We start from the raw sequence: 12,317 nt of genomic DNA, 5'->3' as shown, positions 1-12,317 counted from the left end.
GAAAGTTCGTTGCCGACATCGAACAACCATACACCTGTCTTAACAGATGTGTCACTGACCTTTCTTCCCTTTTTTTCTGTTCACGATTCACTGACCTTTCTTCCCTCATACCAATTCCAAAGCCTATAAAAATAAACTTTCCTAAAATATTTGCCAAACATTACCTTTTCTTTTTAATTTGCCAAACATTACTTTGATTTAACTAAGAGGAAAATTACAGCTTTCGCCACCAAATCTTTATCTAAAATTATATAAATAATAAATAAACTTTAGTAAAGGAGACTTTGCCGCCTTTCTCTCTTTACCTCTCGACGTGTTAGCCTTTTTTTTTTCTTCCTCCTCAAGATTCTCAATTCGCTGACAATCTCACAATTTCTCGGGGAAAAAAAACATCTTCTTGATTCTCTGTTTCGTTATCTTTCTCCGCTTTTCCTTCTTCCTAAATATATCTTTGGGAGGCGAAGAGACGGGCAGTTTCCTCCGATGTCGCGCCGTCTTTTCGCCTGTTTCCGCGGCAAGAAACCCTCATCCTCCACGAGTAAACCTGTCTCCGGTAACAACTCCGCCGCCGTCTCCGCTGACGTTCCTGCTGGCGACGGACCCGTTCTCGTCCAGCTTTTCTCGTCGCAGGGATGCAAAACGTCGCCAGCGGCGGAGATGCTGATGTCCCGTCTCGGCCGAGGTGATTTCGACGCTCAGATCCGTGGAGGAGAAGACGGTGGTTCTGGATCTCCGGCGATGGTTCTTGTCTTCCACGTTGATTACTGGGACTACAAGGGTTGGAAGGATCCGTATGGGTCGAGCCAGTGGACGGTGAGGCAGAAGGCGTACGTGGAGGCGTTGAATCTTGACACGATGTTCACTCCGCAGCTTGTAGTCCAAGGAAGATCTCAGTTGAACGAAAACGAGGAAGAGACGCTGCTCAAATCTATCTCTGAAGCTCCTAGGTTTCCTTCTCCTGCGTTCAAGGTGAGTTAATAATATTCTTCTGATGTTTTGAATTTAATGATGATTTTGATGTGAAACACTCTTTGGTTGCTGGTGAATGTGGTGACAGAGATTCACAAATATAGGTTTAGTAGCAGATTCGTGATGATGAGGACTAGGAGGAATTAGGGTTATGATTTGATTAGAACTCAGGTTTATGTGATATCAAGGTGATACACTGAAACAAAGTTATGAATGTTGAAAGCCTCTCCATGTGAAACTTGCATAATAAGTTACTATGATTGGCTCTTTACATATAATTTTTTTCTTCTAACATAGCATTTTCTTGCACACCGTGAATCTGTGTTAGAATAATATGTGTCTTAGAAATTATTTGGTTTCTTAATCAAAGAGTTGCTTTTAGATACAGGGCAATAATCTTTTGTCTTGGTAAACAGACTGTAATTTCTTGAAGATAGTTAATAAGTATATGACATTAGAATGAAAGGTAAGCTTATATGACATTAGAATAAACGAGTTTTGATGATAGATAAAGTTCCTAGGTTCTTGACTAATTAAACATCTATGAGAAACTTTCGATCAAACTTGTCTTCTTGTAGATATATGTCATATTAGCTACATAGCTAAACTGTTTTGAAGTCAATGAGTTCATGTTAGATAAGCTAACAACAATGTGGCTCAATATATTTTTATTGCTGTCTTTCTCTCTACACATGTAATAATTGATCAGAATTTTTGTGTTTAAAAAGTAGTCTTTTATTTCTCTCTTTTGCCAGGCGAGTTTCCAGAGACCAACCTCAGAGACACTGCAAGTATCACTAACGGGAGCTTTGAGGATGAAAGTAGACGGGGACGGACTAGACATAATGGTTGCGCTATATGAAACGGGGCTAGTGACAGACTGTGAGAGAGGAGAGAACGAAGGAAGAATGTTGTCGAATGACTACGTGGTAAGAAAGATGGAGAAGATGTGCACTGTGAAAGACGTAACAGCGAAGAAGTCAGTGTCGGGGACTGCTCATTTCACGCTCTGGGATGGATTCAACAGCAGCAAATGTGGTGTCGCTGTCTTTCTTCAGAACTCGTCTCTTCATATCTTTGGTACTCAGAGTTTTAAGTTGCCTGATGAGATTTGAGTTATAATCTGAAACTTTTGCTTTAAAAATGATTTGTATTTTTGTCGCTCATATTTTTCGCTTTGTGAAGAATCACTGTTTGTACAGTTATATATGTGTGACTCTTTACAGGGTTTAGGACTAATATGTGTTTTTGATTTCCATTATTCTAATCGTTCCTTCATTCTCATGCTTAATCATTTGGATGTTATTTCTGTAACCATGGAAGTTCAAGTTCCAGGCCTTAAAACTCTCATAAATCTCTCACATGTCATATTCGGCTATTTGGACGTTTTGAGTTGAGCCTTTTATAATTGATAGTTTTGTCATTCTGTTTACAGAAAAGCCAGTCCTGAGGGGATGTTGTATGAACCGTTTGAATGTGAGAGTGTTACATAACCCAAGGAATAAATAAATAACAGACAATGTGTGACGTTTTAAGCGACAAGATTCTCCTCTCTTTTGGTATCTTAACCATTGAAACGATGACGTTTTGCCGATAAATCTCTGAAGGCTCAAAGCCCTGCTGCTATCATCATCTCTCCTTGCCGATGATGATGAATCTCTGATGCGCAAACGCGGGAAATGAGACCTTCACTGTCCCAACAACACCAAACTCCATATCCAACAGAAAGCTAAAGCGAATCAACGTGATGATGTCAAAGCTATCTCTTTTCCGAGCAAATTCACTTCCTTTCCCAGTCTTATCTTCCTACTCCGCTCGTTTCATCTCTAAACCCTATCTCGCACCTCCTAAAACCCTCATCCTCTACGCCTTCTCCACCGTTCCGTACGGCCCGTCTCTTCTGAAAGGGAAGAAGCCTTCGCTGAACGACCTTAGATTAGCTTCAATAGGTCGAGACAGAGATGCCCATCGACGCAAAATCGAAGATTTCGAAGATTCAATCGAGAAAGGTGAGCTCTTGGACGAAGACGAATTCACTAGGATTTTCGAGGTTTCCGCGGTTCGGGTCCCGGCGAAGGACTGTTTCGCGCTCGAGAATCGTCTCCGTGGCCATCTCCTTAACTGGCCTAGGATACGGAACATTGCTAGGGTTCCCGGAGATGAAATCGACGAAGACGTGGTGAAGCTATTGGGACGCGAGAGCGATGAAGAAGAGAGTGTTGTGGATTCTGTTGACAGGAGGATAAGAGGGAAAGCAGAAGGGGATGGGGAGAGACTGAGTACCGTGTTGCATAGAGATCAGCTCGCTAGGACGTTTAACTCAACTGGGTATCTCAAATTCAGAAACTTGGCTAAGATTTCTAGACCTAAGAGGAAGAGGAAGACAGAGAGAGCTGAGGGGAAGGAGAAGGTAAACAAAGGAAGCAGCCGCAATGAGTTCGCTGTGGTGGAAGTTGTGGAGGATAGAGGAGGGGATGAGGATTTTGAGGGGTTGCTTGGAGAAGGCTATGGTAGTAGTAGTAGAGGAAGGTGGAGAGGTTCAACAAGGTTATTGCTTTTGGATGAGAGATATTCCGGTGATGAGGAAGTTCAAGACTTGCCTGAGGCTATCAAGGTGATAACTCCTCTCTAAAGTTAGTTCTCTGGTGTAGGAATATCTTAGAGAACTATATGGTTTTCTGATTGATAGGTTCTGTTCGAAGAAGCTAAAAAGACCGATGCAAGCTTAAGTTTCGAGCTTGTGAAATGTAGACTGACTCTGTTCTATGACTATTGGCCAATGAATGAGGTAAAATGATGAGCTTTGAATTTGGAAGATGGAGTTGGTTTGCTTTAAAGTATGTGTTGGTGTAGGTATTGGAAGCTTTGCTACCAAAGGGTATGATTGTGCCTTCAGCATTTGAGATGGTGGGGCATATTGCGCATCTCAACCTTAGAGACGAGCATCTACCTTACAAGAGGCTCATTGCTAAGGTTATTAGTGGACATTGCTTAAGTCTGAAACAAAAAAAAAGAAGATCCCCAGCTACAGGAATTTAAATCTTGTGAGTTGTGTTGTATTTTTTTGCTATTTCTTGTCAGGTAGTTCTGGATAAGAATCAGCCAAAGATACAAACGGTTGTGAATAAGATTGATCCTATTCACAATGACTTCAGAACAATGCAGCTAGAGGTTTTAGCCGGAAACCATTCCCTGGTGACCATGGTTGTTGAAAATGGACTGCGCTTTCATGTTGATTTAGCTAGAGTGTATGTATCTTCTTCTTCATTAATGAATCTCTCTTAGTACCAAAATATATTTTGTCTTTCGAGTGATGACTGGAAAGTCTGAGTTCATAACTTGACAACTCTTTTTGTATTTTTTTTTTCTGTGTGCAAGATATTGGAATTCGAAACTTGGGACAGAGAGACAGAGGCTTCTACTTGGCTTCGACCAAAATGACGTTGTCTGTATGTTTGCTACTTAGATCTAACTTTAAGGGTACACCATGAAAAATATCGATGTTGCTCTCTATAGAACTCTCCATTTATGATATAGAACCACTAGTTACCCACTAAAAATGCTTGCCAGTCCATTGTTCTTCCCAATTTCTGGAAAATAACTTAACTGTTGGTCTTGAATCTTGCTGCTCTCTGTTGCAGAAGCATAAGTAGTTGCATCAAATGTCTTATCGGCGTTGCTAGTTTGCAGTTCTTCCGTCTATCTTGGTGTTGCTGTGTTTGATTTCAAATTACTATGTTGTTACTGAACAGGTGATGTTTTCGCTGGAGTGGGTCCAATCGCACTAGCTGCAGCAAGAATAGTAAAACGTGTATACGCCAATGACCTGAACCCTCATGCAGTAGAATTCATGGAGCAAAACAGTGTTGTCAATAAGCTCGAGAAGAGAATCGAGGTTAATACAAACTCCTAGCACTTTTTGCTTCATACTTTTAAACCATCTGTACATTTCTGAATCTTCTAGCTTTGTCTAGGTCTTTAACATGGACGGAAGAAGATTCATAAAGGCTATGTTTTCAAGCGACAAGGGTCAAAAAGTCACCCAAGTAGTCATGAATTTACCCAAAGATGCTGCCGAATCTCTAGGTTTGGATAAGTTTCTACTGTCAGCTTCTTTTTTTTCTTGCTCACAGTCCCCTCTTAACTCCTTTACTTACGCAGATGCATTTCGAGGAGTATACAACGACAGGTATAGAGATGAAGGCTTATCTTTCCCAACCATCCATGTCTATGGATTCTCCAAGGCTGCTGATCCAGAATTCGACTTCCACGAGGTCTAAACCAATGAAATAAACATCTAATCAAATTTAAAACCATTTATCTAACTATTGATTTAATGTATAATCTGCACAATGTGGTTTTGAATTTTTGCAGCGGATACGGATTGCACTATCGGAGGTGGCCGTGGACGTCAAAATGCGGAAGGTAAGACTCGTGGCTCCTGGAAAATGGATGCTGTGTGCTTCCTTCATACTTCCAAAGAGTGTAGCCTTCTCAAGAAAAACCATTAATGTAGATTAAGAAAGAAAGGGCAATACATGGCAGATTATAGGGTCACATTTGCAAATACAAAAATTGTATTGTACTTTCAGCCTGTTATACTTGCAGTGTCTTGTTGAAGAACGAGACAACTAACAAGTGAAAGGGACAATAGCTTCCGTTATAATTATTTATCTTCAATATGGTTTTTTTAATTTCTCTCACAAGACCAAGCCACAAACCCTTTTTAAAAGCTTTCTACTCTTGGACACAGAATATCTGGTGCTCAGATTTGTCTCTGTCTATTGGACGGTCCAGATTTCAACATTGCTTCTGATCCTGTCCCTCCATTCTAAATATATTACTTCCAAGTTTTAACTTAGCAGGTAAAAAAAGCCCTTGTAGTTTTTTACTTAGTCCTTGTTTTGGCATGTGTCTTTGTGCTTGTAGGTTTAATCAAATCTGGTGATTTTTGTTAAATCAATCAAACCCATCGGTTTCGCATTTTTTCTATTCAAACAAACCAATATTGAGCACTACACGGGTTCATGTCCAGTTTAGAGGTTATAATTAGATGTGGTGAGAATTGAAGAATTTACATACTATTCCAAGGGCAAAGCTGTAATTTAACTGAATAAGGTCTACAACAACTGTACTAGTGAGGGAAAGCAGAGAATCTCAGTTGGAGATTGAGATCTAAAGTAATGATAGTGGAAATCTGGAAATTAAATTCTTAGAAAAGAAGAAATGAAAAAAGAAGATGAGAGATAGAGATGTGGTCCAAAGGGAGGTTTAAGGAAGGGTTTGCAAGTTTGTATGAAAATAGATAGATAAGGAAGACCATGTATAAAGCCAAAACTAACAGTTGCTCTCTTTTCAGTTTTTACTTCTCTATAATTCTCACTGCCCCAAATTTCATCTCATTTATTCACCTACTCTGCTTCCTTTTGTACTCTCTTGTCTACATTTACTTCATTTTATCATTATCCCACAATGTGCATAGTATATTGTTTTTTTTTTTTTTTTTGCTAAAAAACATAGTATATTGTTATCATTACATATGTGAAGACTCAAATAGAGATCTCTATAAGAAACAAAAGTATATAACATATTTTTTATACTTGTTTCAAAAAAAAAAAGCCATATTTTTATACGAAGTATTGCCACTAGTTACATATTTTGCTGAATGTTTTTACGTAGAGTTAAAATAGTTTACCATTTTGGTAAGGTTTATCAGTGTTCATTATATAAATCTGATCACCGTGCTATGAGTTGCAGCAACATACTCTATATGAAATGTAATCTAAAACATTGGTTATAAAACATAAAATATTTATCTTATATAATTTTCATTAACCAAAGACAAAGTGTAATTTGTTATCTTGGTTTCTATCTTATACAGAATTAGAAGCAGTAGAATTTTAAAATATCAGTTGGTAAAGAAGAAGATAGGAAGGATCCAATCATTCTTAGAAAGGACACAATATGCTTCACGGATCCCAAAAATCTTTCCATGCCTGCCTAAACCCAGCAATATAAATCAAACCTTCACACACTTCACCTCTCTCACACGTGCCGAAAAAACCCTAGTAGTAGCCGCCCAATGACCCTAAACATGGTCCCCTTCTTACATGGACCACTCTCCGTAACTTAACATGAAAGCACATGTGGGGTCCCCCGTTCGTCCTTTGCCCTACAACAACATCTTCGCACAGTCCCTTGTCCTAGCCCACAATACAATCTACGCGGTATCTACAGTAAATCATCCATATTTATTCCGGTTACATATTAAAAGATGGGAATAATAAATCATTTAGATTACATTCCCATATTAAATTAAAAATATCAGAGCTACGTTTTAGTTCTATTCAGTTTTCTCTCTTAGATTCTCAGTAATTTACCATATAATCTTATCAAACAATTAAACTTGTAGATGGTTTAAACTAAAATAAATATTTAATAATCTTTGCTAACTCAAGGATCAGCTGTTAATTAAGCACAAGATATAACACACTTTGAAAGACAAGCTAAACTGCATATCTTCTCTCCTCTGTTAAGGATACTTTGTTGTTTATCATCTGATTCATCTCGCCTCCCATTCTATGCTTCTAGGAACAGTGTAGATATGTTGGGTTGGTCACGCGGTTTGGATTTTTTTTCCAATTGATATTATTCCACATTTTACTTTTCATGATATCTTATTGAGTTGTAACAAAATCATTCTGAGCTCAAAAAACGTTTGCATGACAACACTCTTGCATAATTTGCCTAGTGGTCTTCTTCAAAAATCTAGGCTTATATTTGTAATAACATCATGTGATGGACAGTGATTTCAGAGGGTTCTCTTAAGATTAATATAGGAAATATATAGTCAATAAAACAAAATATTTTGAAATAATTAAAACTTTCTAATTGTAGGTGTTGGGCTGGAGCAAAAATTAACCTGGAGGCAGCTTTAAAATGTTTCCTTATATGATGCAGCCATCATTTCTACTCTACTACCTATCCCGACCCCTTCTCGTATTTCACGTCACTTACAATTCCTTTTGCTTTATTGATCTATCTTCTCATCTCATGTGTAGCAATAACTATCATATAGTCCAATTTTAAAATGCATACAAACTTTAAATATCATATAGACACTTCTTTAACTTGAAGCTCACGCTTAATTCTTTCATTGTTTACTAAGTTCAATTTTTGGATTCTTTAAGCAAACAATAAAAGATGCACTAGATGTACCACAAGTTTTGATTGAATAAATTTTATTTTCATTAAAAATGCATACAAACCAAAAAATGTAAAATCCAATATCAAGGTAATGAATAAATACACATCTTTTTGCATATAAACATTTTCAAATTTTCTTCGTGTAATGAAAAGATTAGTAAATGTTATCACATATAATACGTTTATATTATAGCTAAAGATGTCCGTCACCGTAATTATTAATTATTATATGGTCTAAATGAAATGATAATATAAAAATAAATATATAACTGCAACTGTAACTCGACTTACTTATTTTGGATGATATGAGGTGAGTAAAATCACTTTGTTTCAGACATTGCTCGATACAATCGGCGAATGGTCTCATGTCTCGACACCTGTTGCCTTCTCCGCGGGTTTTATATTATATTCGTGTAGAATACGCTCTGTTTCTATTGGAGCGTGGTTCACATGTCACGACTAAAGTCTTGCATCAATCTCTGATACGCTGCCTTTGAAAAATATTAAAATGTCCTTCTTTATTTTTATCAAGCATTTGAATTCCTAAAATTCACTAGTTTATCATTATATATTACACAAATTAATGATTCTCATTGTAAAATGGTGGATACAAGAATTAGGATCCAGCGGAAAAATTGCTATCATTTGCACACTATATTAGTGTATATAAACTCTGAACGTAGTTAGTGTATTACAATTCTAAAAAAGGTAGGTTAATAAGTAAAGCAATGAGGAATGAGGAATGAGGAATGAGGAATGAGGAATGAGGATTATCGAAAGAGGGATGCACCGTTTAATGGGGTAGAAGCAAAACAAAGTCAAGATTGGTAGTAATTACCATACAATTTTGTTGAATTTTTCCTTCTTAGTCCAATGCATGCACAGCATCAATCAATCATGCATTCATGCTATAAGATACGGTAAGTTTCAGTTACGAATTCTTTCATATTTAATCACTTATTCAATTCCATGATTAAAATTAAATACGAACATAATTACATAACACGTAAGTTAGAAATGTATGCAAGGGCAAAAGGAATAATTATATCTGGTTAACTATAAAAGTAAGAAGTTTACAAAAAAAAAAAAAAAACTATAAAAGTAAGAAGGTAACTAAAGAAAAGCTTCTACTTATCTTTTTTGAATTTAAAAGGGCTTTAATCTAGTATAGGGAGTAAGAATAAGAAGTTAAAAGGTAAAAAAAAGATACGTTTTAATATAGTACCTGGAAATAACAGAAAAACAAAAAACAAAGGTAAGTACTTTGCTTGCTTTAAGTATATTATGAACCCAAAAAAAGATATATACACAAGACACATTAAAAGAGAGAGCAGAAACAAGATACACACACTTAAACCTATTTGCCTTTTCTCTCTTCACTTCTCTCTCTAACAAGAAAGCTCTCTCAGTGATCATCATCAATGGCAACTTCTCTCTCCTTCATGTCAACAGACCAAAACTCTTCTCTCTCCTTCATGTCAACAGACCAAAACTCCGTCAGAAACCCAAACGAGCTTCTCAGAAACACTTACCAGCTTGTCAACGGCGAGATCCGGACAGAGCCACCGAAGAAGAGCCGTGGTCGGAAACCTGGATCGAAGACAGGTCAGCAAAACCAGAAGAAACCGACGCTGAGAGGAATGGGTGTGGCTAAGCTCGAGCGAGTCATAGCTGAGGAAGAGAAGAAGAAAACGGTCGTCGTCGGAGGAGAAGGAGACACGTCAGCTGCGAGCCCTAACGTCAACCGTTTACCCGTGTTACCCGACCGGGGTGTTGTGCTGCAAGGCTTTCCAAGCTACGGTGGTGGACCACACAACACGTCTCTCGGAGGGTATACTCGAAGCAGGTTCCTTTGCGGGGGAGGAGCCGGGTCGGGTCAGATCATGATAGACCCGGTTTGTTCTCCTTGGGGTTTTGATGAGACATCCACTCATGAGCTCTCTTCAATCCCAAATCCTCAAATGTATAACGCCTCCAATAATCACTGTGACACTTGCTTCAAGGTTTAATTTTTAATCATTCTTTTTCATCTAAGATAATATGTTTGGTTAATAAACTGGTTTTGACATTTTCAATGGTTTTGATTTGTTATTTGTAGAAGAAACGTTTGGACGGAGATCAAAATGTGGTGAGATCCAACGGTGGTGGGTTTTCGAAATACACAATGATGATTCCTCATCCTCCTCCTCCAATGAACGGCTACGATGATCAGAGGAGCCAAGGCTTCTTTTATGATCAACGAATCGCCAGATCAGCTCCAGTTTCCGCTTCCATGAATCCGTACTTCAACGAGGCGACAAATCTTACGGTAATAAGTCCATTTTGTACATATTATTTATATATATATATATATGTATGTTACATATGATTGTTGATCTTATTTGGTGTATTATTATTATTAATGGTCGGTTTAGGGATCAACGGAGGAGTTTGGTTGCTTAAACCCTAGGAATGGAACAAGAGGTGTGAAGGAGTACGAGTTTTTCCCGGGGAAATACGATGATTTCCAAGGAAAATCCTTTCCAGTGGCAACATCAGTAGGTGATTGCAGTCCTAATACTATCGATCTGTCCTTGAAGCTTTAAATGTTCTTAAATTTTTGCTCTTTCTCTTTCTATAAATGTTAAACAAATCGTCTCTTTTTTTTCTTTCTTTTTGTTATAATGAAGTAGAAGAAATTATGAAACAGAAGGAAAAAAACAAACCTTTTTTGGTGTATGCATCTGAAGTGTGAATCAAAGTATGATTCAGCTTTTTGATTACCCTTTCGGTTGTTTATTATGAGTTTCTAACCTAAACACTCAGACATTTGTTCTGTGATCTCTTCCTTAGTTGTGTCATGAAACTTCTCTCTCTCTCTCTTAAGCTGTGTCATATCTCTTGGGGCTTGGATCCATTTTGTGTTTCTTTAGTTAGGCAATGATGATGTCATGATTCATTTATATCACCTACTCGGTTTAAGTACTTATATTATCTGATTCTTGTTAATTTGATGGGATAAACTTAACAAATTGCTCTTCTTTATAGTTTTTCACTATGATATTTGCATAAAATATAGGTTGTACAGCTTTGTTTCCGGTTAAGAAAATGTAAAAGTGTTTGTTATTCAAACAAATATAGTAGTATAAATTTTAAAAAGCTCCAAATTTAATTCGGTTTTTTTCTGCTTTCTCTATACGTTTATTTTTGTTCATCTATAGAAAAGTACAACTAGTTTAAGCCCTTGGTTCGATGGTTTTAATCAGTGATTTAAACGTTGTTATACTTTAGATAAGGTTTGATTTTCATAATATGTTAAACTAATAACTATCCAGAGGCGGATCTATGTAGGGGAAAGGGACACCCCTTAACTATAAAAATATAAACTTGTAAGGTAGATTTTGTAATGAGAAACAGGTTAAATGGTTACGCTGCCCTCCCCTTGACACCCCTTTCTCCTGGATCCGCGCACTGTAACTATCGCAGGTTATATGCAAAACCTATGGAAAATTGCAGTGTATTTGAGTAAAATAGTTATGTACTACATGTAAATTTGTTCGTCTTGAATGTTATATACATATAAACAAGTAATCAACGTTGTTTATGATTTGTGTGTGTGTTGAGAAATACAGTTATTCGTAAAGATCCATGGATTAGAAATAGTTAAATTCATGGAACAGCAGCAATCTATGGTTGTTTCATATTGCATGTCTTGGACGCAAATGTAAAACCTTTTTCACCAAAACACGACATATTGGGCCTCACGGCCCATCAAAACAGAAACTGATCCCCTAAACTTCCTCCTAACTCAGCAGCTGCTCGGCACGTTCCCTCGTATTCATCAACTTCTTTGAAAATTCAGTATATTATCCATTATCCAACAATTAGCATTAAACAACATTAAATCTAAAATTAAATTAAATTAAAACTTAAAACGGTACTAATATACACGGTTCTCTTCTCTTCTTCTTCGATTGAAAATATCAAAACTTTCTATAATTTGTTGCAAGAAGAAAGGAGAAGAATCAATGAATCCAGATTCCGATTACCCTCACCTCCCCAACATCAAGATCCACCACCCTTCCTCCCCTCGCCACTCCCACCACCACCACTCCTCCTCCACTCCCTGCGCCGCCACTCCCACCCCCACCGCCGGAGCCCGC

At 37.5% G+C, this 12,317-nt stretch overlaps 4 protein-coding genes across 4 annotated transcripts in view; all 4 read left to right on the top strand.

Moving 5' to 3' along the window:
* Positions 1-276: 276 nt before the first annotated feature.
* Positions 277-2,275, top strand: LOC106345040. Its single transcript, XM_013784315.1, has 2 exons — positions 277-969; positions 1,725-2,275. The coding sequence occupies exons 1-2, from the start codon at positions 484-486 to the stop codon at positions 2,082-2,084; spliced, it is 846 nt and encodes a 281-aa protein (XP_013639769.1). The 5' UTR covers positions 277-483; the 3' UTR covers positions 2,085-2,275.
* Positions 2,276-2,499: 224 nt separating this feature from the next.
* On the top strand, positions 2,500-5,660 carry LOC106317152 (tRNA (guanine(37)-N1)-methyltransferase 2). Its single transcript, XM_013755012.1, has 9 exons — positions 2,500-3,583; positions 3,659-3,757; positions 3,823-3,942; positions 4,051-4,217; positions 4,348-4,418; positions 4,722-4,864; positions 4,944-5,055; positions 5,131-5,243; positions 5,344-5,660. The coding sequence occupies exons 1-9, from the start codon at positions 2,717-2,719 to the stop codon at positions 5,488-5,490; spliced, it is 1,839 nt and encodes a 612-aa protein (XP_013610466.1). The 5' UTR covers positions 2,500-2,716; the 3' UTR covers positions 5,491-5,660.
* A 3,853-nt stretch (positions 5,661-9,513) lies between these two features.
* On the top strand, positions 9,514-10,902 carry LOC106300008. The gene is made up of 3 exons (XM_013736050.1): positions 9,514-10,178; positions 10,274-10,483; positions 10,590-10,902. The coding sequence occupies exons 1-3, from the start codon at positions 9,597-9,599 to the stop codon at positions 10,758-10,760; spliced, it is 963 nt and encodes a 320-aa protein (XP_013591504.1). The 5' UTR covers positions 9,514-9,596; the 3' UTR covers positions 10,761-10,902.
* A 1,203-nt stretch (positions 10,903-12,105) lies between these two features.
* The window catches only part of LOC106312196, a 3,185-nt gene continuing 2,973 nt past the window's right edge, over positions 12,106-12,317 (top strand). Inside the window, exon 1 of the mRNA XM_013749657.1 lies at positions 12,106-12,312. Coding sequence (XP_013605111.1) covers positions 12,183-12,312 — 130 coding nt within the window. The 5' untranslated portion in view covers positions 12,106-12,182. The remainder of the gene's footprint in view (positions 12,313-12,317) is intronic.

This window comes from Brassica oleracea, chromosome C1 (genome assembly GCF_000695525.1).
Source record: "Brassica oleracea var. oleracea cultivar TO1000 chromosome C1, BOL, whole genome shotgun sequence".
NCBI classification, from domain to species: Eukaryota; Viridiplantae; Streptophyta; class Magnoliopsida; order Brassicales; family Brassicaceae; genus Brassica; species Brassica oleracea.
This window is presented reverse-complemented; position numbering and strand designations above follow the sequence as displayed.

Bases quoted from the DNA above. Each gene is read 5' to 3' on its own strand.
- LOC106345040 (XM_013784315.1), top strand. From the start codon at position 484: ATGTCGCGCCGTCTTTTCGCCTGTTTCCGCGGCAAGAAACCCTCATCC. The intron at 970-1,724 runs GTGAGTTAATAA...CTCTTTTGCCAG, and splicing joins TTCCTTCTCCTGCGTTCAAG to GCGAGTTTCCAGAGACCAAC.
- LOC106317152 (XM_013755012.1), top strand. From the start codon at position 2,717: ATGATGTCAAAGCTATCTCTTTTCCGAGCAAATTCACTTCCTTTCCCA. The intron at 4,419-4,721 runs GTATGTTTGCTA...GTTACTGAACAG, and splicing joins CGACCAAAATGACGTTGTCT to GTGATGTTTTCGCTGGAGTG. The intron at 5,244-5,343 runs GTCTAAACCAAT...GAATTTTTGCAG, and splicing joins CAGAATTCGACTTCCACGAG to CGGATACGGATTGCACTATC.
- LOC106300008 (XM_013736050.1), top strand. From the start codon at position 9,597: ATGGCAACTTCTCTCTCCTTCATGTCAACAGACCAAAACTCTTCTCTC. The intron at 10,179-10,273 runs GTTTAATTTTTA...TGTTATTTGTAG, and splicing joins ACTGTGACACTTGCTTCAAG to AAGAAACGTTTGGACGGAGA. The intron at 10,484-10,589 runs GTAATAAGTCCA...TGGTCGGTTTAG, and splicing joins ACGAGGCGACAAATCTTACG to GGATCAACGGAGGAGTTTGG.